General features: G+C 39.2%; 1 protein-coding gene across 3 annotated transcripts in view; it reads left to right on the top strand.

Moving 5' to 3' along the window:
• The window catches only part of SKAP2 (src kinase associated phosphoprotein 2), a 164,310-nt gene that overhangs the window by 110,339 nt on the left and 26,834 nt on the right, over positions 1–27,137 (top strand). For all 3 annotated transcript variants that reach the window (XM_047694536.1, XM_047694533.1, XM_047694534.1), the window contains exons 8-9: positions 375–438; positions 755–892. In XM_047694536.1, coding sequence (XP_047550492.1) covers positions 375–438; positions 755–892 — 202 coding nt within the window. The remainder of the gene's footprint in view (positions 1–374; positions 439–754; positions 893–27,137) is intronic.

Raw genomic sequence — 27,137 nt, 5'->3', positions numbered from 1 at the left:
AGGTAGTGTGTTGGAATCTGACAAGAACATTTTTAAGAAAACTGTACCTGGCAGTCTAAAGAAATTCATGGGTGTCTTCTAATTGTCAAGGGCAAATTTTGTTCATCAGTTCTGTCTTTGACATTGATGAAGAGAAGCGGCTTTTTTTTTCTGCACAGCTGCCAGCTGCTGATCAGAGTTTCAAATCCATCATCCTCTGCTTCAATTACGTAAATTTGTCAAAATTAACTGTACATTATAAGAAGCATCCTTGCAAGAAAAGTAGTACCAGACATGAAAAGAATTACTAATGGCCGTAAAGAAGTGATAAGAATGCGACATACCTTTCATTTCCACGTGGTGATTTTTCTTACTATTGTTTATTTTTTTATTAGTTCACAGCAGCTTCTACCAAAGATGCTGAAGAATGGGTACAGCAGCTGAAATTTGTATTACAAGGTAAGAGCAATCAATGGAAGTAGTCACTTGCAGTCTTTAAATATTGAATAACTGAATGAATTTGGATTTTCATATATGGAACGTTAATGACTCCTATGAGAATGACCAAGTACCATGGCTAGTCCTGATACAGACTGTTTACTTCAGATTTATTAAAGTGTTTTTTTCTATAAGTACCAACTGGAAACTTTGCAATTCACCTATTTATATAATAATCAGTTTCTGAAAATGCTTCAAGTTAAGAATATAGCCTGTAGGGTTTTGAAAACCTGTTTTGCATCCTTAAAAAATTTGTCTCGTGCAACCTATTTTTCAGACATGGGATCTGATGTTATTCCTGAAGACGATGATGAAAGAGGAGAATTATATGATGATGTTGACCATCCCTTACCAACCAGCAGCCCACCAGCAAGCAGCCAACCAACTGATGATGAAATTTACGAGGAACTCCCAGGTATCTATCATCTGGTGATTCATTTAAGGATTTTTAGGGCTTCCTCCCCACCCTGCAATGTCATATATCATCAAGTTGACAACTTGAATGGAAATGGTGAGCTATGAAAAACACGGACAAAGAAAATCCTCAAAACCCTATTTTATGAAAGGGGTTCTGCTTGAGGTATTTCAAGTGAGTGGATGTACACTTATGAAAAGTGAGTGGAATGTTAAAATGGAGCAGATACAGTCCTAATCTCATGGGACTTTTGGCTCATTAGCATTGTTTATGCTACATAATTTTTTAATTAAAAAATTGACTTGCCTTACAGTTTTTTCCACCAACTCACACATCATCTTTTATTTATATATCTTGGAATTTCCATTAACCAGAAATTCTGTGCACTCCCCATATGTCAACAACTTCTGCCTCATATATTCCTCTTTGCTGTGGTGTATTGCATTGTCTTGGAGGAATATTGTTGCACCATAAACAAAGGCCTTTTGAGGTTTGAAGTTTTCTCACTTGATATTTTATCATCAGTGTGAACAAGTTTTCTTATTCTACATTTTCTGGCATTGTTTAGTGTTAATATGCCTTAGTATCTGTTCTGTAACATAAAATTAATTGTCTATTAGCTATTTGATTTGTATTTTTGAGGGTTAAGCTAAAACAGAATAGGTATCATGGACTTAGGATACCTAGAATATGAACACATTCAGGGAATCATTGCATTACTAATACTGTAGGTTGAAATGAGCTTTTTTCTGTCTATTAAAAAAATCAATAGAGAAGAAAGAGAGATTATGAGCAATGTGAGATTTAACCAATATCTCATGCAGAGAAGTTATTTTTTCTCTGAATAGAATGATTTTTTTAAAGGATTTTATTTATTTATTTGAGAGAGAAAGAGCATGAGCAGAGTGAGGGGCAGAGGGAGAAGACTCCTGGCTGAGCAGGGAACCTGACTGTGGGGCTTGATCCTGGGACTCATGGGACTATACCCGAGCCAAAGGCAGACACTTAACTGACTGAGCCACCCAGGCGCCCTGAATAGAATGATTTGACAACGTAGTATAAACCTTTAAAACTGATTTCAAAAATACTCAGAATGTTCCAAATTAATATACAAATATAATTTTCAATGGAGTCAGTAGAGATAGTAATAAAAGGCACATGGAATTTGGAGTCAAAAAATTTAAATTGTGGATATCCCATGTACCAGTGCAATGACCTTAAAAGTTTTCTTTTCTTTGGCCTATCATTATTCATCTTCATCTATAAAGTTCTTCTTTTATTCATCACTAAAATGGGGATAATATCATGATGGAGGGAATGAGCTCTCAGCATAGTGCTTGAATCATGACAAGCCCACGAAAATTCTAACATCATTATTGTTTTCATTATTGTATCTGGTAAATTCTTGCAAGGGCTTATATGAAAGTATAAGAATGGTTTTCTAGTCAAGTAAGAATTAATGAAGGTAATGGTATTATAAATTCAGACACTACAAAAACTACTGAAATATGCATCTACATATTGTTTTTCACTACCCTCGAAGATGATTAGTCTAAAAGCATAATTTTGTGGGGAATAGTAATCTATACCTTTGTGTTATTTTAAAGGAACTGTATGTTTATAGCTCCTTCCTTTCTGATTGATCTTAGGGAAATGGCATCTGCCATAGCATTAGTTATCCTTGAGTCGGGAAGAATATTTTCTGACTGCTTGGTTTTAGTTACACCCTATGGTTAACACATTTATTTTGTTTTGAAAATGTTCAGAAGAGCTTGTGAGAATGTATAGTGAGGTAAAATGGAAGAAAGTAGGGCCTTTGAACATATTACTCTCATACATCTTTTATTCCTTTAAAACCCTGCAGCAAATGGGTTACATTACAGTTGTTGGACTGACTGTTCTTTAAGTTCTGTGTTTCTTCAGCTTGACCATCCTCTCTCCACCACGCTGCCCCCCACCCTCCAAAAAGCTATTGGTGAGGAATAAAGACCGAATATTCATAGTCCTCTTCCTAACAAAGTTCCAAGGAAGATCTCCTTTAAGTAGCTTGAAATCTTAAAAATATGATACATCTTTTATTTCCCTCACCACAGATGTTCTACTTCATCCCTTTTTTTGAGAATTCTTTTTTTTTTTTAAGATTTTATTTATTTATTTGACAGAAAGAGACCACAAGTAGACAGAGGCAGGCAGAGAGAGAGAGAGAGAAGGAAGCAGGCTCCCTGCTGAGCAGAGAGCCCAATGCGGGACTCTACCCCAGGACCCTGAAATCATGACCTGAGCTGAAGGCAGCAGCTTAACCCACTGAGCCACCCAGGCGCCCTACTTCATCCCTTTTTTTTGGCCTGGGGCCACATAATTGTTGGAAATAACTGGTTACTCTTTAAGTGGTCTTACTTCTTGCTGAGGTTCTGGAAGAAATCTAAGCTGCTCTGGGATTCCTTGCCCCCTGCCTGGGATCCCAGTTGCCGTACAAAGTGATTGAGCTTGAAATAGCCTGCACCCGTGCCCCTGGGAAGGAGGCTGGGATAGGCAGCTGTGGAATGTCTCCTTTCTTCCCTAGTGTTCGCGAGAGCCGCTTCAACATCTGCACAGTTCAAGTCTGTCGAGGATGAACCAGTCACTACAGAGGGGATTTTTCTTTCTTTCTTTTTTTTTTTTTAAGACTTTATTTATTTATTTGACAGACAGAGATCACAAGTAGGCAGAAAGGCAGGCAGAGAGAGAGGAGGAAGCAGGCTCCCCGCTGAGCAGAGAGCCCAATTCGGGGCTTGATTCCAGGACCCTGAGATCATGACCTGAGCGGAAGGCAGAGGTTTAACCCACTGAGCCACCCAGGCACCCCCGGAGGGGATTTTTCTTAGTGGAAGTCCTCAAGTTGTCTCTCAAATACTGTTGAGGTTTTATTTGACAAAATATCCAAAACTAGGAAGTCACTTTTCTTTCTTTAGAGAAGGATCTCTCATTCAGGATAAGCATGGAAGGAGCTGCTTTCACTTCCGTGAGAGACGAATATAGTTTTGAGAGGAGGGGGAGGAAAGTGAAAGAGCAGAGAACACATTCAGAAACTGTTGGCATTTTTCCAGTTCTCTGCAAAGAACTACATGTCTCTGAGGTCTGACTGGTGAAATTCCAAGAATGAATTAATACTACCACAATTTTCTGTCCATTCTATATAGTTGAAAACGAATCCTCTTCGTTGGAAGATGAAGCATACAAATGTGTTTGAAGGAAAATCTAAGTATTCAACGTGTTACTTTAAGTCACAAAGTTCTTTTTCTGAGAAACTAAAGCTCTTACTCTAATAAATATGTATTTTTGAATGTAAATAAACCTGCAGCGTTGAAGTCTCAGTAATAAGAAGGAAACATTGTTTTAAAAATCATATTATGAAATATCCCTGGAAACGTGTTGAATTCTCTGGGAGTGTGAATGTTTTCCTTGTGATTGTTTTTCAGGGAGGGTCTTCGAACTTGATAACAGCAGCTTCTCTTTAATTTCTTGTTCATTAATTTTTAAGTAGCTTCGCCAAAGAATAAGAGTATGTTTGTAAGACTTCTCTGTGCGTAGGGGATTTATGCATATGTGCAGAAGAGGGGAAAGTGTGCCATTTCTGGGGAAAGGCGTCTGGCTTTTCTTCAGATACACTAACGCTTTGACATCTTTTATGTCTTGGCGCCTCTTTGCCTGGCCCACTCAGGTTTGCTCTCACAGTGACATTACTGTGGTATATTTGTGTTGGCACGACTTGTATGTTGATCAAAGTGTGTCACACAGTTTTGTAACAGTCCTGAGTTCATTTGGCTTCACCCAAATTTCCAAAGTTGGTGCTCATGTTTTCACTAGAAATACAGAAGAACGGTTTTGCATGATTTTTGAATCTTTTTTTTTAAAGATATTTATTTATTTGACAGACATCACAAGTAGGCAGAGAGGCAGGCAGAGAGAGGGGGAGGCAGGCTCCCCGCCGAGCAGAGAGCCTGTTGCAGGGCTCGATCCCAGGACCCTAGGATCATGACCTGAGCCAAAGGCAGAGGCTTTAACCCACTAAGCCACCTAGGTGACCAGGCGCCCCTGATTTTTGAATCTTGAAAGAGGACAGCAGTTCTTGGGGAATGGCTGCAGAAATCATCCCAGCATGCTCTTCTCTTCTGGTTACTGTGTCACTTGATTTCTCCCCCCACTTTAAAGTCAGGAAATTGTACAGCAACAACAATAAGCCTTTTTAAAGAGATAGACTGAATAGAATCAGCCTCGTAATAAGAGTAGTAGTAACTGCCCGTCAGCCTCTTAAATCTCCAGTTTTCAGGGGAATTGCATCTGAAATTCGTCTGCCAAGTGGACTGGAAGACAGGGCGACATGAAACAGGAAGACAGATTTCTAATTCCATTAACCTATTTTTTAAGTGTTAATTCATTTTTTTTCCCCATGATGACAGACCGAATTATTCTGAACCAGAAACAAAGGATATTCTTATCCTTTGGTCATTCAAATACGTTTTAAATGTATTCATTCAAAGTGTCTGTGTTAGAAATGGAATGTAAAGTAAAATGCAGCTGTAAATTTTTTTTGATGAAAACTACTATTACATGTAAAAAAGAACAGCATTCCATTCCTTAAATTTGAAGCAGTCTCCAGCAAGTGGACACGAATGCTGACTTACTCAGAGAGTGACCACAACCCCCCTTAAAATACATTTTAGCTTTTTTCCCTACTGAATCATTATCATTTGTATTACCAGGTTACTATCAAGATTACAGGGGCCTCCGCAGTCTCTGGTGTTAATATCAGTGGTTGGTCCTGGTTTCACGAAAGAATTTTTCTCATTCCTTCTTTGGAATGTAGTGGAAAGATGCCAGTTGACTTTCACAGAATCACGTATATTCAGCATTTAACATTGTTAGTTCAGATAGTCTGCTGGCAGGCATCCTTTTTTTTTTTTTTTTTTTTTTAACTGTGGTACTGAATTGTGAAGTTATTAAGTGTGGTGACACAGTACCTTATATACAGTATTATAAACATTTTTTTTCCCAAGTAGATAACTAGATTAGAGTCAAATTTTGGGTGGTTTCAGCTCTGAACTCTGCTAAGAGGGTTATCTGAAGCTCTAGAAAATAAGGGAACTATTTATAAATGAGGGTCCTGGCACATATCTAATTGTTCATATTTTTATCTTTGTTGAATATAAATGTGATTTGAATGCAGTTTATGTTGCCTGTTGCATAACATGGCATGAAGCTTTGGAATTGTGCCTGTCATGTAGCTTTTCTCTGTCATTGGCATTGCAAATGAATTCATTCCAAGAGATGGTTTGACACGTATTAAGACCCAAAATACCTGTGTACGTGCGAAAAACATAGGTCTATTGGTAGAGAGATAGCCTAACCCATTTTTACAACTTGGTATAAAAGTGGGTGGTTTTCAACCATCAGAAAATTTGGCCTTCAGGCCAAATCATTTAACGATTTAGTGTTTGGAGGCATTTTTCTTTGGTCGCCACACCTGGGTTGTGTGTATGTTACAAATGTTTGGTGGGTAGAAGCCAGGGGTGCTGTTGAACATCGTATAGGACACGGGACAGCCCCCCACAACAGAGGATTATCTGACCCCACTTGTCAGTAGTGGTGAGGTTGAAAAACCCTGCACAGGAATATAATAAACAGCTTTTGGTTTATCACCTTTTTAACTGTGTCTCTGGAATGATGAAAACGCATACCCATGCTCCGTATGAGTTTATTTTTGTGGACAAAACAAAGGCTTTCTTACGTTAATAAAACTAGTGTTACATTCAGTGGTTCTCAATCATAAGAGACAAGCTGGACTTGCCTGTCACTCTTCTCTTCAAGGGCTTGAATTTCTGTCAGTCTTAGAGGAATGAGGAAACCATGAAACATGAGAAAGGAAAGAAGCATTTCCTCTCTTTGCATGAGCACAATCTGTGAAGGAAGAGACTTTTTTACTACTTGTATGTGTGTGTCTTTCTTGTACGGAGACATCGCTTCTGATATCCTGAAGTTCCTCTGCTGCGGCCAAAGGGAGACCAGTGGGTGAGGGGTGTCTTCTGAAGGGGATCAGGGTGCCAGGGAGAACGCTGCCTCCAGCAGTGCCAGGCCCGTCTGAAATTTGACGCCTATGAGACTTCTCTCCCTTCTCTTTCTTGGGAACTCTTGATCCCTTATGTCTCTTTATGTCCTTCTATATACACCCTTTTCACATCTCATGAGTGTGTTGTATTGGCTTTCCTGATACAGGAACGCCTTCTTCCCGGGGATCGTGTCAACTCTACTGTGATGCCTCTCAGACCGTCCTCCCCTTGCCCGCTTCCTCTCCATCTGCGGCTTCTCTTCCGGCTCCCCCCCTCCCTTGCACACACAGAATGCCTTTCTCTATGCCTGTGGCCAGTTAATTTGTGGTGCTAGAGAGCAAGGACTTTGGAGGCAGACATATATTTGAATCCCAGTTCTGCCCCTCACTCGGTACTTTATTTTTTAATTTAATTTAATTTTTTTTCAGTGCTCCAAGATTCATTGTTTATACACCACACCCAGTGCTCCATGCAATACATGCCCTCCACAATACCCACCACCAGGCTCACCCATCCCTCCACCCCCGCCCCTCCAAAACCCTCAGTTTGTTTCTCAGAGTCCAAAGTCTTTCATGGTTCCTATTTCCCCCAACTCCCTTCTCACTCAGTACTTTAGCAAAAAAAAAGTGAGCACAGGGGAAGTGGCGATGAAAGGAACAAGAACAGACAGAGACGCAAGTGAAATATGTCTGCAGGGTTAACTACGATTACGTTTAAATGAGCCTTTTCTTTTAATTTAAAAAAGAAGTAAAACCAAATTTAGCTAAAAATTGAAAAATTTAGCTGGGGCCAGAGGGAGGAGGAGGGAGTGAATGCATGCTAAATGTTGTTCCAGAGGAGAGAAGAGAGAAATCCTGGGAAGTGCCGTCTTTGTTAGGAAACGTATGTTCAATTTCCAAGTGAGTACTAAATAAATAGGAATGCAATCTTGAGGTTCCCAAAGAAGCCGAGGGGAAATAAAAGATTTTTTTTTTAAAAGATTTTATTTATTTGAGAGAGAATGAGAGAGAGGGTGGGAGAGAGTACAAGTGCCTCAGAGGGGAAGGGCAGAGGGAGAGGAAGAAGCAGACTCCCTGCTGAAGCCTGATGCAACCTGGGACTCGATCCCAGGACCCTGGAATCAGGACTTGAGCCGGAGGCAGATGCTTAACTGACTGATCCACCCAGACACCTGAAGACTTTTCTGTGAACCTCAGATGACGAACTCTAAAACTGCGGCAGAAGGTGAACTATTCGCACCATAGGTTTTATATCTGTACGTAACTGAGTACAGATACTAAGCAATCTCCAGAGTTCTTTCAAGATCGATCTCCTCATCGCCTTTGTATCAGCCTTTTCAAGCGGAGTCTTCATCCTACAGATAGGACTCACTTCCCAAGTAGAATATAAACAGATCGAGGCCGCTTTCGTTTCTAATTCCTCCATGCTTTCAGGGGATAGAATATGATAAAGTTTGTAGGACCTTTACAAAAATGTATTTGCTTCTTTAGGTCCCGGAAAAAGAGAAAAACACACACACACACACCCACACCCCCCGCCCCATGAACACACGCACCCGCAGAGCCAGACTGCGGCGAGAGATCATCAAGGCTCCGCTATTTTTGCAGATAGGTCAGCTGGGAATATCAGCTTCCTAAGAGGACCCAGCTGCTTACTTTAAAGCAATGATTAATAAGAATGGACAAGTTCAACAAAATGTCAGTGATAAATGTAAGCACTCTTCATATCTGGCCTTGGCAAGGGCTACACTAAATGCAAGCCTTTAACAAAGTGGGAAAAGATCCAGTCTAACTTAAAATTTTACTTTGATTTTATTTCAGATAAGACATTCTTCTGTGGATTTGCCCCTCTTTATTAGAACTCCATTAGAATTTCTGCCAAGAAATAGCCACTCCTTGTACCTAGGTCTCTGTTGGCTCCTTTGTTTCTTTGTTTCTTTTTTTTTTTTTTTAATTTTTTTAAAGATTTTATTTATTTATTTGACAGACCCCTTTGTTTCTTATTACAGGAGTTGAGATGGGGCAGGCAGTTTTTCTCACAGACAAATAAGGGAATTCAGATGCAGAGTGGCATTTTGAGCTCTCTTTGGAACCAGACCCCAAACTTCTTGGCTTCTTGTCTGGGCCTCTTTCTATATTCCTGATCTTGGTGCAAGGAGGTACAGCCTCCCTCTGCTTCTCTTTAAAAGTATGACGAGGGGCACGTGGGTGGCTCAGTGGGTTAAGGCCTCTGCCTTCGGCTCAGGTCATGATCCCAGGGTTCTGGGATCGAGCCCCGCATCTGGCTCTCTGCTCAGCAGGGAGCCTGCTTCCCTTCCTCTCTCTCTCTCTGTGTGCCTCTCTACCTGCTTTTAATCTCTGTCTATCAAATGAATAAAAAAAAGTCTTAAAAAAAAAAAGTAAAAGCATGACGATGCATGGGGGAGCCATTGTTTCCTTACCTGCTTAGTCTTTAACCTTTGGCAATTTGACTTTGTATTCCTTTTTTAAAAAATTTTTTTATTATTTTTTTATTATATTCAGCTAGACATTGTATAGAACACCTTTAGTTTTTGATGTAGCATTCAGTGGTTCCTGAGTTGGGTAGAACACCCAGTGCTCATCACATCATGTGCCCTCCTTAATGCCCGTCACCTTGTTACTGCATCCCCCTCCCCATCCCCCTCCCCGCAAACCCTCAGGTTGTTTCCCTGGGCTCCATTGTCTCTCACGGTTCTTTGTCTTCATCTCCCTTCTCTCTGACCCCTGAGCTAAAACGGCCTCCTCAGAGAACTGGTACGGTCCCAGTCATTAGTTTCTGTCCTCAAATTCACCTCCAGAAGTTTTGTTTTGCTGGCCACCTCTTTCTTCTTGAAACTGTCTCCTCTGGCTTTTGCCATCTTGTTTTCCTACTATATGTAATATTTATAAATAAGTATCTCCACGCCGTTTTTAGATTGCCTCATTTCCTAATGCTTGCTGATTGTTTCAAATTACTTTTCTATTTATCCAGCATTTCTTTAATAGTGCAGCTTTTTGCTATTTGTACTTTGTTCTCTCATTATACATTCGTCTTATAATGCATTCAGTTAATAGATTCAACAAATATTTATTGAAAGCCCATTACCTACCAGGTTCTGTTCTAGCTGTTGAGGGTTTAGGCATTAAAAAAAAAAAAAAAAAGACTGTCTCTATTAAGATAATTACCGATTGTAGTTAGTGCTACGAAGATGAGGGGAAGATGTGAAAGGAGTAATTGTTTTATAGTCTGTGGTCAAGGAAGAGGTGACATTTAAACTGAAACCTCTAGAATAAAACTGGTAAAAGCAAAAAGGCAAACGAAGCACCCTCTAGACACAGGGAACAGGGGCAAAGACCCCAAGAGAACCAGAGCCAGAAAGAACCAGAAAGGAGGGCCACGGGTAGCCATTCAGAGAGAGCTTAGAATGGGATTGAAGAAGTAGGCAAAGTAAAACATCTAGACTAACATCTAAACCTTTAGAGCAAAATAAAATGTCTTCACTGAATAGCTAGTTCATCGAAACAATAATGGTTAACAATTAGTATGTGCCAGATAATTTCCTATGTATTATCTCACTTAATAAGTATAAATATTTTATGGTCTAGGTATTATTACTATCTCTATTTTATAGGTAAGGAAACTAAGTAGCGGAATTAGGACTTGGCTGTAGGCCTTCTGACTCCTAGCCAATAGCTACACTGCCTCCCCACAGAATGGAAACCTGTCCTTAGCTATCAAGTGAGCAGTTACTGACACACAGGTACAAAAGACACCAGAAAGGGGAACAAACCAATCAAATCTCATCCTCACATCTGACCTCTCCTCTGAGCTTTGGCCTCATATTTCAAGTGACTTTTGACCATCATGTCAAACTTGTATCTAAGATCAAAAGCAGCATCTGCCTTACTAATACTGCTCTTCCTCCTTTTGTCTCTATTTCTGTTAACAGCATTTGTAGTCATGCAGGTTTTAAAAAATAAAACTCAAAACCACCCTTGATTCCTTCCTTGATCCCCACCGCCCTGAGCCAGTCAGTTGCCCATTGCTACTGATTCTGCCTGTGAAGCATCATCCATCCATCCCCAGCTCCCCGCTCAGCCTTCAGCCATTCCTCACTGGGGTCCTTATCAGAGCTCCCCTAAGTGTTCTCCCCACTGCCTTTGTGTATGTCCATCTCACCAGCCGACCTGATAATCTGTTCTACACACTGCTAACAGGTTGATTTTCCTAAAACATAACATGGTCAGAGTAATCCCCTGCTCAGTAACCTTTATGGGTCTTCACTGCCTTGGGAATCAAGTCCAAGATCACTGGCCAGGCCCAAGCTCCTTCCATGATGTGACTTACATTTACCTTTTCATTCCCATTCCCACTGCTCAGATCTTTAATCCAGACAGACTCAGTTCTTAACCATTCTTTACTCCTGCCCTGTGGTTCATCTCCATCCCTCACCACCTGCAGAGTACTACGTGCCTTGTCCTAAACCAATACGTTGAATTAATAAAGTAATTAAAGGACAAAAATTTACTCAAATAGCATATGGATAAAACTTTTGGTTGACGTTTTCATATTTTCATCCACTCAGTCCACAATCAAATCTACAATATTTTCCAATATAATCTCAATCTCATTAGCCACAAGATATAGCGTAGATGCTAAGATGATGAATAAATAGCGTCTGTCCTCAAATATGCTGTAATTTAATCAGAAAAGTATCTCTATGAATATCTAAGTATAGAAACACAAAACTAACCATATATAGGTAGATCTGTCAATATATCAACCTATCTAAATCACACTCTTGAATTCCAAAGCCCAATAGTGTTACTCTACACCTTGGCCATATTTTCCCTGTCCATGGCCTTGTAGAACCTTTATATTCACCCATCAGTAACAATGAAAACGCTCTTACTGATTCTGTATATTTATTACACCATTGCATATTTTTGGTATAAATATAGTATTTTCTCTAAACTCACTTAGGTAGAACCTTTGTGGTTCTTCCATTAGAAACAAAATGCCCTTGGGGCTCCTGGGTGGCACAGTTGGTTAAACATCTGACCCTTGGTTTCTGCCCAGGTCTGATCTCAGGGTCCTGAGATCCAGCCCCATGTGGGGCTCCATGCTCAGTGGGGAGTCTGTTTGAGTTTCTCTCTCCCTCTCCTTCTGTTCCTCCCTCCCTAAAATAAATAAATAAATCTTAAAAAAAAAAAGAAAGAAAGAAACAAAATTCCCTTGAGGATTCTGTGTATTTATTAAGCACAACATAGTATTTTTGTAAGTGTAGAATAATATAATACTTAACACAATGTAGTGTTATGGTATCATACTAAATATAGTATTATGATATGTCCTCCACCATTCTGGTGTAAACATTTTTATCAAGAATGTCTCAGCTGATGCTAGGAGACAGCATATATAAAAGAATTTAAAACCTTTTTATAGACTGATTAATTTTTCATTTAATGGGGAAAATATTTTTAAGAAAAACTGAAATCAGAAGTTTCGTAAGTTCTATCTCCTTTTGCTACAACACATTGTATGGCTCTCCACCTCCCAAAGGACAAACTCTGTACCCCTTACTCTTGAGCTTCCAGAGGTTTTCCACGACTCACTGAAGCCTCACATTATAGCCCATTCCCTGTTTCACTGCACCAACTCTCCACTTTCAACAAGCTGGCTTACCCTTCATTTTCCCTGAGACATCCCTTACTTTTCTTGCCTCGCATTTTTGTGCATATACTTCTGTCTGTATGGAATGTTCTCCTTTTAGTTCCGTTTCTAATGGATTGTCCTGACTTTTCAGGCTCGGATCAAATCCCATCTCCTCATAAAGCCTCTTCTGCTCATCCCAGCGTAAAGTGACTTGTGCTTCTCTTAACCTCTGTAGCACCATCCATTTGAAAACTAACCACATACGGCTTTGTGGCATTTTTTTATGCTGTTATCCACTATTCTAGAAATCTTCTATTACTTTGCATGTCATTATTTATCCAGCAAACAAATGGTTGGATCTTTATATCCTTATTATATTTACAAACTCCTTGAGGGCAGGGATCAAACCTTGTATTTCTTGGCATTCCCTTAAATGATATTTCAGCAAGTGCCCTCCTCATAAGAAGTCTATAAGTAATACCTAACAATACTGTCTTCAGGTAGAGGGGGTTATTAGTTAAGAGAAACTCTTTTTTCCCCCCTCCACGATGATTCTTTCCCTGATAACACCAATTACTGCAAAATCCCGAAAGAATGATTATACTAACCAGTATACTATCAGTAGTACATTGAAGTATGGCTGATCTCCCAAACCTCATTAAAATCTAACCTTACTGTTCCAGGGAGCATAGTCTCAAATAAATAAATTTGTGAAATATAATACATTGAGTGATGAAAAGCTCTAATATCATCAATCTCTTATACCATTAAAGATAGATCATCTACTGTGAGCAACAGGAACAACTTGAGTTACCATTTCCCTGTGGTAGGCTAGTCATCTCAAGCAAGACATTTCCCAGGAAATGACATTCTCCTTTGCTCCCATTCATTCATTAAAGACCACAGGTAGAGCAGGACTAAAGAGCACAGGATTGTAACCATGTTAAAAGCTGACATCTGCAAGGACAAAACTCAGGGTTTAATGTAACTAGTAAGGAAATGATGAGCTTCATGTTTAAAATTAGGCTCAGATATGGAAAGTTGCATATGCAGCTTAAGGGCTGGTGAAACCAAGGTTAAGAATCAGTGATTAGACAGATGCTTGGGGAAGGTGTTTAAAGATTATCTTTCAAGCCACTGCTTTGATTCAATGGGCGTGGAAGAGTCCTTGGAGGGTTTCGAAGAGAGGAAGGCTGCGGTCAGGATTCAGTTTGTTCACTCCTAGTACCAGCCAGGGCTTACATTAAGTCCCTTGTTTCCCTTCTCTGCTCCACACCCTTTCCTTCAATTAAGCAAGCTCCTTTTCTCAGCCTACTGTTTACGTCCTGCTCCTGATTTCACATTGCCTGTTACGCTGTCTCATATCCCAGATAACCTCATTTCACTTCCCTGGTCAGCCTCTGTTTTCTTTTAGAAATTACCTTATATCTTAGTTCTTCCTGGAAACCTAGCTTGAATAGGCAGGTCAAGGTGAAGGTCATTCATATTCATAACAGAATATAATCTCTCTACATGTTGCTTAAGGCGTAACCGTAAGAGACAGTAACCCCCAAACATGTAGATGTGCATGTCTAGACACTTGAAAATATGTGAGTTTTGAGCCTAGTTGTTTAATTAATATTTCTTGAGAGCCCAGCATTAATTTAAAGTTATTGTGAAATAATCATTTAGAATTCTAATAAGTGAACAGAAAAAGAGCAGTGAAGAGAATGAAACAAAACAAAACAGGAAAAGAGAAAAAAGCCTAACTTCTGTGTGAGTAATTCAGCTACTGATTATTAGTGCAACAAGTTATTTTTTAAAAGTTTTTATTTATATTAGTTAGCATGCAGTGTAGTATTTGTTTCAGGTATACAACACAGTGATACAATGACTCGATCACAACAAGTACACTTCTTTTTCCCCCTCATCAATTTCACCCGTCCCCCCACCCCGATGCACCTCCCCTCTGACAACCATCAGTTTGTTCTGTGGTTAAGGGTCTGTTTCTTGGTTTGCCTCTCTTTTTTTCCCCTCTATGATTGTTTTGTTTCTTAAATTCCACATCTGAGTGAAATCATATGGTATTTGCCTTTCTCTGACTTATTTCGCTTAGCATGATATCCTCTAGTTCCATCCACGTCACAGGCAACAAATTATTATCAATTATCATGCAATGAAGATTTATTGGACAGCTGTTCTGTGTCAGGCACGGTGTTCGGCACTGGGGATACAGGACCCACCAATAAAACTCAGATTTGTTAAATAGCAATATAAAATATTCTGTAAGAAATAGTTTGGGAAAAGTAATCAGAGACCGAAGAAGGACTGATAAGAAACAGTGATCACAGCCAAGTGTCTGTCGGTAGATGGTATGTATGTCTGAAACGATCATACCCCGTGAACAAAATGTGGTTGTGAACACCACCTAAGGAGCATTCTGAAGATGAAAGTGACATGGTCAAGGTCAGAGAGTTTGTTAAATGAACACCCTTTCAAAAAAATATTCAGGCGGGGTAACTAGGGATGTATTTGGAAGAGGTCAGATGATAGCATATTCATGTCACAGGGTAAAAAGGGGAATTTGTATTCCTGAAAAGATTTAACAAAGAGCAAACAAGAAAGAGAAAGACTTTTAAAAACAACTACCAAGCCCCTTTAACATTTAAACTTTTTTTTCCCCCAACAACAACAACAAAAGACTTTCCAAAGGAAGTGGTGGAAGAAACCCCATTGCTTGAGACCTTAAAAACCAGATGGTCCAAAGCCCCAGAAAATACTCACGCGGGATCAATCCTTCACTGGGCGAAAGCAGAGGGACCAGGGCAACTTGTGTTTTGAATCTCTAGCTTAGCAGTGCTATGAAAATAAAGATTTACATTTCCTTGGACTTTTCCTTAATTTCTTAGCTCCCCTTTGTGGTCCCATGGCATTCTGTGTTGACCTCTGTGAGAGCTGGCCACACAGGAATTGCCTGTTTACTTCCGTGTCTCTTCTCCCCCTCGCTCCAAGTACTGCGAGCTTATCAGGTTTTCTCCCTTTCCCTGCAGGAGTGCTGTGTGCCCTGAGTTCTGGAAATGGTCCTGCGCAATGCTTTTGCATTTGCTTCTGCCAGAGCCCCAGGAGTTGCACAATTTTTATGTTAAATTTCTTGGCTTGGGAAAACCACACTTGAGAATAGTATAAATTTGGATTTCACATTGTACAGGTCTGGGGTTTTGATTTCTCACAGGAAACCCTTCCCCTCCCCCTCTGGCCACCACCATCAAGAGCCCTAGAAAGACAAAAAGCTTCCTTGTGGTTTCCCTGGGTTGGTGGGGGTCTTACTTCCAGCTCTCCATTTCTCATGGGCCCAAGGCCGTGTCTCCTGTATCTGTGAAGACGGTAAAACTCCAGCCTCAACCCCACCCTGCAAATGGTCATTATTCCCCTTTAAGCGAGTGGGGAGAGACAGGTCTGTTTCAGCTTGGTTGACCGTGTTGTTAGAGGCTGAAATCCTAGTCATAGCTAATTAGTAACTGCAAATACACAACAATAGAGACTTAGCTTAATTATAAGTCCTTGATTTAAATACTTTAATTCAAGCCAAATAAACAAAAATTTGAGCTAGACAGATGTGAAGTGGCTAATATTTTTCTTCTGAACGCTAATGGGCTTTATACTCTTACTATTAATTGCTTCTTGATACAAAAAAATTTTTGTTGTGACAGAGGAGATCTTAAATGGCTGCTGATTACTACTTAGAGAAAAAAATGACATTTGTACATACAAAGAGTTACTCAAAAGTTATATCAACATAGCGATCCATCCAGATCCTAAGGTATGCTCTGGTTTTATAAGTGAAGAATAATACATATTTGTATTTGAGGTCATATCAGATGAGGGTAATGTGGTTACATGAAATGGGATTGGCATTCCAATCAAATGAAGTTCTTCTAATTTAAATAACATATTTTTTTCCCTGTGCTGATCAATCATTTTCTCTCCCAGAAAGTCAAACCAGTTTTTGCACTATTGATTTGCAAAACTTACGTGGCATAAACATTATGTGACAGAAGTTGTTTGTTACTAAGAGAGAGAATATCGTCTCCAAGAAACTTGTCATCTGGAAATAGGAGAAATCACACAAAGTAATTTTATTTGTATCATGGCTTTTTCACTGTTGGCTACATTTGTGACAGCCGATTTCATATTAAATATTAACAGTATTTTGTTTATGCTTGAATGTGCTACAGTAGGAAGTAGATTTTACTCAGAATCTTCCTGGTTAGAAAGTGTATCACTCCAGTTTAATAATACACTTACAGGCCAGTTATGAAGAACATTTTATGTATCTAAGGTAATCAGGCTACCACTTGGGTGTCAAAATTTTGAGGCTTTACTTTACCCTTTGGTCTTACCAGGTTATTGTTTATGGATGTCGGAAGTGGTAAAATATTGGGAATGACATTTGGTTTATACGAATAGAAACAGCTACAGCTTCTAGGAGATCATGGATATTAATATACATTGCATGATTATAATGAATGAGTTGTGGAAACAGTTCATCTGTTGTTGGATTCTTGATATAGGAAGCAAACTAGAGTTTGTATTTTTCATTTTCAAGAAGGCTGATACAATAAAAAACATTGATATGTTTAATTTGTGTTTCTTGTACAAGTAGAAGAAGTAGTAAATTTGCATGTAATTTTGGTGACATCCACTTAAAAAAAGAAAAAAAAAAGACCTAACTGAATTGTGTTGAATCTTTTGGGTTAGTGAAGTGTGTCTGTGATTTGTATTGTTTTGATACTACTTTTCAATATATGAAAATACCCAGGAGACAGGCTCCCGCTGAATTTCTGGTCACTATGTCATCAGTGCTATGAGCATATGTTGTCAGTTGTTTAAACATCGTGAAATCCGCTGTGGGCTGGCAAGAAGCATCTGGGAGCCAGACTTTTCCTGTGGACACACGCCAAGTAGTGTATTATATTTCCTCGCGAAAGTGAGCTATATTGAGATCATTTTTCTTTCTGAGTTTTTTAATCCAGGAATTATTTTCTAAAGCTAAGTAAGGATCATAGGCTAAAATTGTTTATAACCTGAATTCCAGAATAGCTGGTTGATAACTACTCTTATTTAGCTAGAGGAGGTGTAAATAAGTCATGCAATTAAACCACTTCAGGTAGCTAACAGTTTTCTCCTAATTAGACTGTTCAGGAAAGTTCATATGTCATTTCATGCATTCTCTTTAAATCCATGATTTGCTCTAAGTAAGGGCAATAAACACTGAATGACCCTTTAAATAAGTGCTATAGTTGGACACGTCATTAAATTTACATGTTTAATTGTATTATCTAATTAGATAGAAGTAAACCCTAAATTGTATTTCAATATACACAATTATTGCATAACCTTTATTTTAACAAAATATGCCAGAAGTTTGTAAAACATCATATTTAACTTAAAAATCTGAAACCATTGTGATTCTGGGACAGGAAAACAAGCTTTGTCGTACTGGAAAATAAGCTGGGGGTTAGTTTGAGAGCACTGACACTGCCTAGACTAGAGGTCCCTAAGGTAGCAAGGATTTGTCTTTCCAGAACGTTTACTCCATGTGTTACCATGGGCCGCTATTGGGTGAGACCTTAAAAAAGTATGGTCGGGTTTGCCTGCCATGTACATTAAAAATACCCTGTCCCTTTTACATGAAAGCAGACATTTTGTTTATGTTGGCTTTATTTCTGGAATCCAAGCAAAAGACACTTTGCAAATGAGAGTTCAACTTCTCCCTTTAGGGAGCCAAAACCGAGCAAGTGTGGTTCCTCCCTCCTTCCCTCCTTTTTTTTTTTTTAATGTAAGTTTCAGGTGTACAGCTTTATAATTCACAGTACAAAGTGATCACTGCCACAGGTCTAGTAACCATCCGCCATGATATAGCGGACCTCCGTCCTCTCTGTAACCACTGATCTATTCCCTGTATCTATGAGTTTGTTTTGCTTTATTTTCTTTTTTCGTTCTTTTTTTTTTTAAAGGGAGTTTTCCTTTTTTTTTTTTTTTTAAAGATTTTATTTATTTATTTGAGAGAGAGCAGAAGCAGGGGGAGCAGCAGAGGGAGAGGGAGAAGCAGACTCCATGCTGAGCAGGGAGCCTGGTGCGGGGCTTGATCCCAGGACGCTGAGAGGCAGACACTTAACAACTGAGCTACCCAGGCGCCACCTTTTTTTTTTTTTTTTAAACTTTCCACATATAAGTGAAATTATATGGCATTTGTCTTTCCCTGTCTGACTTATTTCACTTACATTATACCTTCAGGGTCCATCCATGTTGTGGCAAATGGCAAGATTTTATTCTTTTTTGTTGCTGAGTAGTATTTCGTTGTACAAAATAGACCAGCTCTTTATCCCTTCATGTGTTGATGAACACTTCGGACACTTGGGTTGTTTCCATATCTTGGCTATTGTAAATAACACTGCAGTGAACATCAGGGTGTGTAGTTCTGTAAGCATGTTTTTTTTCCTAAGCTCAAATTTTTATTCTTGGGTACTTCAAAGAACATCAGATGCTATTTTGCGGGAATGAACACCAAGACCTCCTTCCAGTGAGCTCTGTGTGCCTACTCTCCCCTTCTTCCCCCCGCAGCTTCTCCCCTGCTTCTTTTGGCAGCTCCTCTCTACAGAAATAAACTAGTTCTAGAGGATCTTTCATTTTCTAGGTGCTGTAACATTTTATCATAAATGTGTCTGTGTGTCAAAAAATACCTCTTAACTTAGAACTGCAACTGCCTTAAAAACATAATTCTGAAAGTCCATGCATAGCCCCTCCTCCTAGGTGCATGGAAATTTTTATTTCAAGAGTGCCATTCTTTTGTATTATGTAAAGTGCTTTAATTTGCTGCATTTTTCATGTCTCACTGCAGTCAAATCTGGTGAGAAACTATAGCTATCTCATTCAGGATTAATCAATCTTCTTAGCTGCTGGCTAGGACGGAAGCTGCTCTTGGCGCTGCTTGCTTCGGGGGCTTGGCCTTCCTCTGTTTCTTCATCATATTCAGCCTCCGAGAGGGAGGTGATGGGAGATGATTTTTCCATTTGTAAGCTGCCTTCCAACGGAAAGAAAAATGGAGGGGGCAAATGGCAAGCTTTTCACTTTCTGTGGCCATTACAAACATGACTCTTCTGTTGTCCAGCGGGTACACTATTTTTCAAGGGAGCTATTTTTTTTTTTAATACTGTCAGAGTTAGCCAAGTTATTTTGTCATTGAAGAGTGTTTAAAAAAAAAAGAATATATGTCAACATGACATCGTGAATATTAACTTTCTCCTAAGTTACATGTTATGGCAATAGGTTAAAGTGCTGTTTAATTAATTAACAAACACAACAAGTGATCTATGCAAGGTCTTACATCAAAAGAGAAGAAAAAGCATAGTGCTTCAGACCTTGGGTTCCGGAGGCAGACTGCCTGGATTCAAATTCTGACGCTGCTTCTTATTGGTGTGTCATGCTGAGCAAGTTACTTAAATGTTTCTATGCCTCCATGTCTTCATCTGCAAAATGGGACTAACAGCAATACCTTTCTCAAAGGGTTTTGAGGATCGAATGAGATTTGTGCATGTAGTGGCTGGCATGGTGCTAGTCCATAGCCAGTCCTCAGGTTACTATTATCCTCACTTGACTATAAATCTTCCCTCACTGGGCGTTCTACTGGGCAATTCACCTCATCTTATTCTCACAGTAATTCTCTCAAGTAAATTCTGTATTTCTGTTTTCCAGATTGAAAATTGAGGTTCAGAGAATTTAAATATTAGCTTGCTAAATTGGTCCAGCTAGGAAAAGAGAGTAATATGAACTTCTGGAATACAGATTTTATTTCCATTTCTATCGTTCCATTTTATCTTTTGGGATTGATTTGGGACTAATTTCTGCATTACTAATTTCATGATAATTAACTTTACGCTAGAATTACTTAGGTGTGCCTGTATTTTGAAGTTTAAAAGGCAAGTAACGTGGGAAGAGACAATGTTCTAATTAACTTATAGTCAGATTATGATAGAACATAAACCACTGAACTCTTATGTAAAAGAAAGCCTCGGAAGGTGTGCCTCTACATAAGTGGTTCTCAAAGCGTGGCTCCGGGACCAGCAGCATGGGCTGGAAACTTTTTTTAGAATTGCACATGCTGAATCCACTGAACCCGAAACTCCATGGGTGGGGCCCAGCAGTCTGGGTTTTGATAAACCCTCTGAAGTTTGCAAACCAGTCCTCTAGGTGAACAGCACACCATGGTGGGATCCCAGAGATATTGATGATGTTCATAATATCTGCTCCCAAACTGGAAGTTACATATCACAGCGGGAGCGTGTAGTGGTAATAGAAAAATACACATGGGGCTGTTATTTGATAATTGCCCTATAAATATTAAATATTCAAGACTGTGTGCTCAATCTTTTCTGTTCCTTGGATTTAGGGCTTCTAAGCAGGGGGTAGCGATTACTTGCAAGCCTAACCAGTTGAGCACAAAGGACTGAGAGACCGAGAATGACTTTCTGCTCACCCTCAGCTTCTTGTGCCTGGGACACACAGGGACTGGGAAGGTTAGGGTTTGTTTTTTTTTAAGTGTTTAGCAATGAGGAGTCTTCAACTAAGAGGAACTGACAGTAAGAACATGGAGAGGAAGGAAAAGCACGAAACAGTCATTACCACTGCATCTTGTTCCTTCTTCAGGTAGATTTTAAACATGGAGTAGCAGACGAAACAATGGGGACCAAAGGATATAGGAAGTAAATAGGGAAACTGCTGCCGTATCCAGATTTAACTGTGGAAAAAATTAGACCAAAGCAGTTGTCATCTTAGAATCCATCATAACCAATGAGGAAAAAACTGGCCATCAGCCAGGTATATTTGCCTAGACTTTAGCAAGGCAGATTTCAGAAAATTCCAAGAAATAGGTGCAAATGTATGATACTAAAGACAAGTATTTTAAAATAGCACTTAATGCTTAATGATTGCAATGAGAAAAAGGTGGGGGGGGAACAAAGCTATATCAATGTCTTTGTGCTATGATCTGTCCAATTAATGCAGCTTTATAGGATAATAGATCAAGCACTGAAATGACCAAATAACCAAGGAAAACATGAAAAGAGCTGCAATTTGTAAATTATGCTAGTGTAACAAAAGGGGTATAATTGCCCTATGTTTTTGTTTGTTTTTGAAATTTATTAGGGGCAGTAATTTCCAAGAAAACAAGCAGTTTCTATTTTATTTGCTCCTTTTCCATCAAGAATTTTCCTCCCACTGATAAGATTGGTAGCAGGTAGCAGAAGCCAAGGACAGGCAAAGAGATTCTAATGGGATACCCAGCTAACCAAGATTCATTTGATTTTCATTCATCAAACATTCATGGAAAACATTTTTTTTTTTTGTCCCAGCCCCTCTGTTAGTCCTGGTGGGGGAGTACACACTCAGAAGAAAGAGAGACAAGGAGACAAATGTTTGCAGTGCTCTGAGAGAGCAGTGGTAATGGAGGCCTGTACCGAGGCTGGGAGAGCACAAAGGGGGAGTGCCCAGCTGCCTGGAGGAGTTTGGGGAAAGCACCCTACATTAGGGGGATATTGGAGCCTTAAAGATAAGTAGAGTTAAGTTTGCCTTCTGGCTTATGTAAGACTACATCACAAGACAAGGTGTAAATGAAGTAGATGAACTACAGTCATTGATTTTGAAGGAAACATGCAGGAAGAGAGAGATGCTGGAAGGATGGAGTCTAGCAATTGAATGGTGAACTCTTCAAAAAAGAGTCGAAAGTTGCAGTATTTTAAGTTGGGTTTCCTGGAATAGCTCTAAGACTGTTGTATGTAGAAGACTTACTGGTGAGTGATCTTAGGAGATACTCTCGTATGAAAGCGAGGGAGGCTGAATTGGGTGGGAGAAGCTGACCCACAATGCAGCTTTTATGAGGCCTCAGCTAAGCTCTTGGGGACTCTGGGTCTGGGATGATTCTTCAAGGTTGTTGTTGAGACAGAGGAGCATGTCTTTATGTCCCCACGTCAGCTAGTCACTGAGTTCTGGCTCTTCTGGGAGGGGTGTCATCTTGAGAGAGGCAGTTCCCTGTAGCTGAGGACAGTTCCTAGTGAGGGAGACAGCTTTGAGCCCGCAGCAGTCTGGGTCCCAGTAACCTGAGGTTGGTTGTGTTGGCCCTGAAGAGGGCTTCTAGGAGGAGCACGACATTTTCCATGACAGATGGATTCTGCAGACCCTAGACAGTTTAGGAACTTTGAAGTGGACACTAAAATAAGGCATCAAAGAGAGACTTCCATGCTATCTAGAAGATGAAATCATGATTACCAGAGCCCATCATGTGTTCAGGGAAATGACAGACATGTAACTATATTTAAGTGAGGCATTTGGCCAGGTTTCTCATGAAATCTTTATGGATATAAACCCTATTGAATAACTGACTATAGAGCTGTGCCCAAAGGGTGTTGATTAATTTATTTTGTGAATGCCTTAGAGCTTCATTCTCAGTATTGTCATGCCATCATACTCATCAATGCCTAGATGAGGATGTACAGGCTGTGCCCTCAATAGACTGAAATTATGGATCAAATCTAACAAGATGACATATGATAGGATATCACATTTGCTCCAAAAATCTTGATGCACAAGTATGAGAAAGGAAAGACTTGGCTTGGAAGCAAATGGGAAACACACATAGGGATTTTGGTTAACAGCTCAATATGACTCAACAGTATACTGAGATTCAATCCTGAGATGGTGTGCTTTGGGAAAATAAAATAATTATCAAATACTGTTCTGGGTTAGCAGGCTATCAGTTTTTTCATGTTGTGGATCAACAGTGTTTAGATATTTCACTAAAAATGATCTTGCCATTTGCAACAACATGGATGGACGTAGGGGGTATAATACTAAGTGAAATATATCAGAGAAAGATTCCATATGATTTACTTGTAGGTGAAGTTTAAGAAATAAAACAGATGAGCAAAGGAGGAAAAAAAGAGCAAGAGAGAGAGGAAAAGAGAGAAAGAGGCAAACCAAGAAACAGACTCTTAACTTTAGAGAACAAACTGATGGTTACCGGAGGGCAGGTGGGTGGGGGATGGGTTAAAAGGTGATAGGGATTAAGGAGGGCACTTGTGATGAGCATGGGCATTGTACGAAAGGGTTCAGTCATTATACTATACACCTGACACTGATATTACACTGTATGTTAACTGAAATCTGAATAATAACTTGAAAAAGGGCAGTTTTCCCACACCTTTTTGGTCTCAGAAGCCCTTTACAATTTTAAAAATTACTAAAGACCCCACAAAGCTTTATTTATGTGGATTATGACTCCCAATATTTACTATATTAGAAATTAAAACCAAGAAAGATTAAAAAATGTTTACCAATGAATTAAAAAATCACAATGATAAACCCATTGCATGTGAGCATAACATATTTTTAGGAAAAATTGCTCTATTTCCCCCAAGATATCAGTGAAAAGAGAGGCATGATTTACATTTTGGCAGATCTCTTGAAAGTCTATTTTAGTAGAATACATTTAGACTCTCAAATCTGCGTCTTCATTTACTCTTATGATAGTTGTTTTGGTTTAAGTACAGTCAGCCTATGGAGAAACCCAGCCTCACACAGATCTCCAGTAGGAAATTGGAAGTGTTTTACTGGTCCTTGGAGGTTGTAGATATTCTTTGATACTGTACCCAAACTGAACAAATAGTAGTTAAATGTTAGTTGCAAGCTGGAATCCAAAACCATATCATGAACTCTCCATACTTTGTTACATTAAAATTCATGGATCTCTCTTGTACTTTGAATGGATCTCTTACCATGCGTGTTTTCGTAACATCATGCCTTCGTCATTTGGAAACTATTGGTTCACTGCATTATGCAGAACTTCCAGATATTGGCAAAAAATTGGCAAAATTAAAAAACTACACTCATTAATACCACTATCAGTCTCATTAGAAGAGTCTTTAAATACTGGGGAGCGGTCAAGCTTACAGGGGCAGATCTAAGTTTCTAAAACTCTGATTTTTGCTTGAAAGCCTAAATTTTATCATGGCAATAAATGCCAGTTGTTTTCTTTGAAACAACAAGCTCACTTAGTTCATTTCTGAGGAAATGTCTGCCACAGTCCTACGTCTGAGTAACCATAGTTTGTCTGTCACTCATTCTTTCAAATAAAAATGATGTTCCATGAAAAAAAGCAGCTAGTTCAGCATGCCGCTCAGTCTCTTGCACATCTGGAAATGCAAAAATGTGCTTAATGCATTCTTCTGATTTTGTCACACAGAATATTAAAAAGATATGTTCTCAGGGTTGATACTACATGAAAATAATAATGTGTATGGCTTCGTCGTGGACGTTCGTAGGTGAAACTGGCTTGTTTTTTTTAATGCTCGTGCAAGGCCGTGGAGAAGACAGTGACAGTTTGGTGCCCCTGTAGTGATTTATGCTGTGGGGTTCAGCAATTTACCCATCATCACTTTGCAACACTGGTGCCAAGTTAACATAATGAAAAAGGCAAATGTCTTCATTTTATTATGAAAATAGTTTTGACCTCATAGACTCTCTACTTCCCAGAAGGGTCTTGAAACCACTGTTCCTCCAGTGGGTATGGAGCCAATAAGAGGTGGTTCCTCTTATGCCCCCTGTGCTTTATCTTTTCCGGATTCTTGCAAAGGAGGGTAAGGTACGCTGTGCGGGCAGAGGAAGGGAGTATTTGCATAAGCAAACAGAGGACACAGAGCCAAAGCCTGCGACATAGGAGCTCTGAGCTCTGAATCCGGCTAACCTCTTCCTAAGGTTAGAAAAGACAGTTGTAGATCCTTAGAAAACACGCCAAGTTACAGTGAAATGATCTTAACACCATCCCATTTATCATTAGATAGTGTTCTTTTACAGAATAAAATTTCAGCCAAAAATCTAAGTAGAGATGAAATAGTTTACTTTCTAAAGAGGGAGACAAATTCCTTATAATAAAATGTAAATACATTTGGATAAGAAACATGGGGGAGGTTAATGAAATATGTAGATATTGGGATATTCTTATTAAACATGAGAATGAAGAAAATCCAGAAACTGAGTGAAGGTGGTCTAGGAGAAGATGCTATTAGTGGTTGTGGATAAGTCCTGGATGGTTTAAAGATATGTATGTATTTTTGCTTATCTCTACTGTCTGACTCCCAGCAATGAACAGATATTTCTTCTGTAGCAAAAATAATTTAAAAAGGTTTATTTAAATTAAAAAACAGAACTATTATTAACAGCAGACTATAATTGTACCAGAAATCCAGAGCCAGATTAAGGTTACTGTAACTGAGAAATAATTCGACATTCCTGGGTTAAAAGAATTTTAATACTGCAGAATTTATTATAAATGTTAATTAAAAAGCTAAGAGTTTGAGCTTTATGGAGTAGTTAGAATTTCATATCATGGCGTGTGAATATAATACACTGGGACAAGGAAGAACCCCATTGTGTCGTTTCCTCATGTCTAGCACAGTCTGGGAGTAGGATCATTTCCTGACTCACAGTCACTTCTAACTGACAGAATCTAGCCTTTTAAAACCTTATTTTTAACCTGTGTGCTTTCTTTGCTTCTATCATTGCCTGTGGATGATCGAGTCTGTGTAAGACTGCTCCTGAATAGAGAGGTATCTCGAGAGCAGCAGAGACTTTTCCAGAAATGTCCGGAGCGTGTCTTGCATAGAAACCAATAGAGAGAAGAGCAGAGTGCCAGTTGCATGACCTTGGTCCAGATATTTGGTGCCCTAAGCTGGTTCCCTGTTAATGACAGAAGGAATTCTGTCTAAGGTTTCTTTCCTAAAGACTTTCTCCAGATTCTGTCAAATGGGGTTCTTGCTTGAATTTGAGCTTTTCCCCCCAACATCCCAACCATGATGTTAGCAAGTTGAATGTTTGGGAAAATTTATTATTTTTGTGCTTTCAGATTTGTGTATAAATTATTAACTTTAATGTAGTACAGAAATGTACTTCATGGTGTTTGTTTTTGCTTTTAAAGTGCAATGATAACCATTTCCTGTGAAACCCTGGAAGAGTAAAATGTCAAGGTTGAAAATTAGATTGTATGATTGAATAACTATTGCTTATTTGGTTGCCTTTGATATCATATTAACCTTCTGGGTTGCCAGATTCATAAGTGATTGCAGAACACCTAGCTTCTTAGGTAATGACCTTGGTACTGCATGCTAATTGTGCATTTTTTTCCCCCTGAGAAATCTGATTATGTCATTGTCCTGCCCAAATCCCATTAGGAATGCTGTGGGGTAGACATTAGTCTTTTTACTTTACAGAGATGAGAATTATAGTCTCACAGTGACATGAGTAACTAGAACTTTAGGCCTCAGTGTGCCTCAATTTCCAGGAGAGTAAACATGACTCTAAATATACCATTTCAAAAAAAAAAAAAGAAAGAAAGAAAGAAAAAAGAAAAAAATACACCATTTCAGTTGTCTTTATCTTTCTGTTCCTCTTGAAGTTTCATAGCATACTAAAAGGCA

The sequence above is a fragment of the Lutra lutra genome, chromosome 11 (genome assembly GCF_902655055.1).
Source record: "Lutra lutra chromosome 11, mLutLut1.2, whole genome shotgun sequence".
Taxonomy (NCBI): domain Eukaryota; kingdom Metazoa; phylum Chordata; class Mammalia; order Carnivora; family Mustelidae; genus Lutra; species Lutra lutra.
This window is presented reverse-complemented; position numbering and strand designations above follow the sequence as displayed.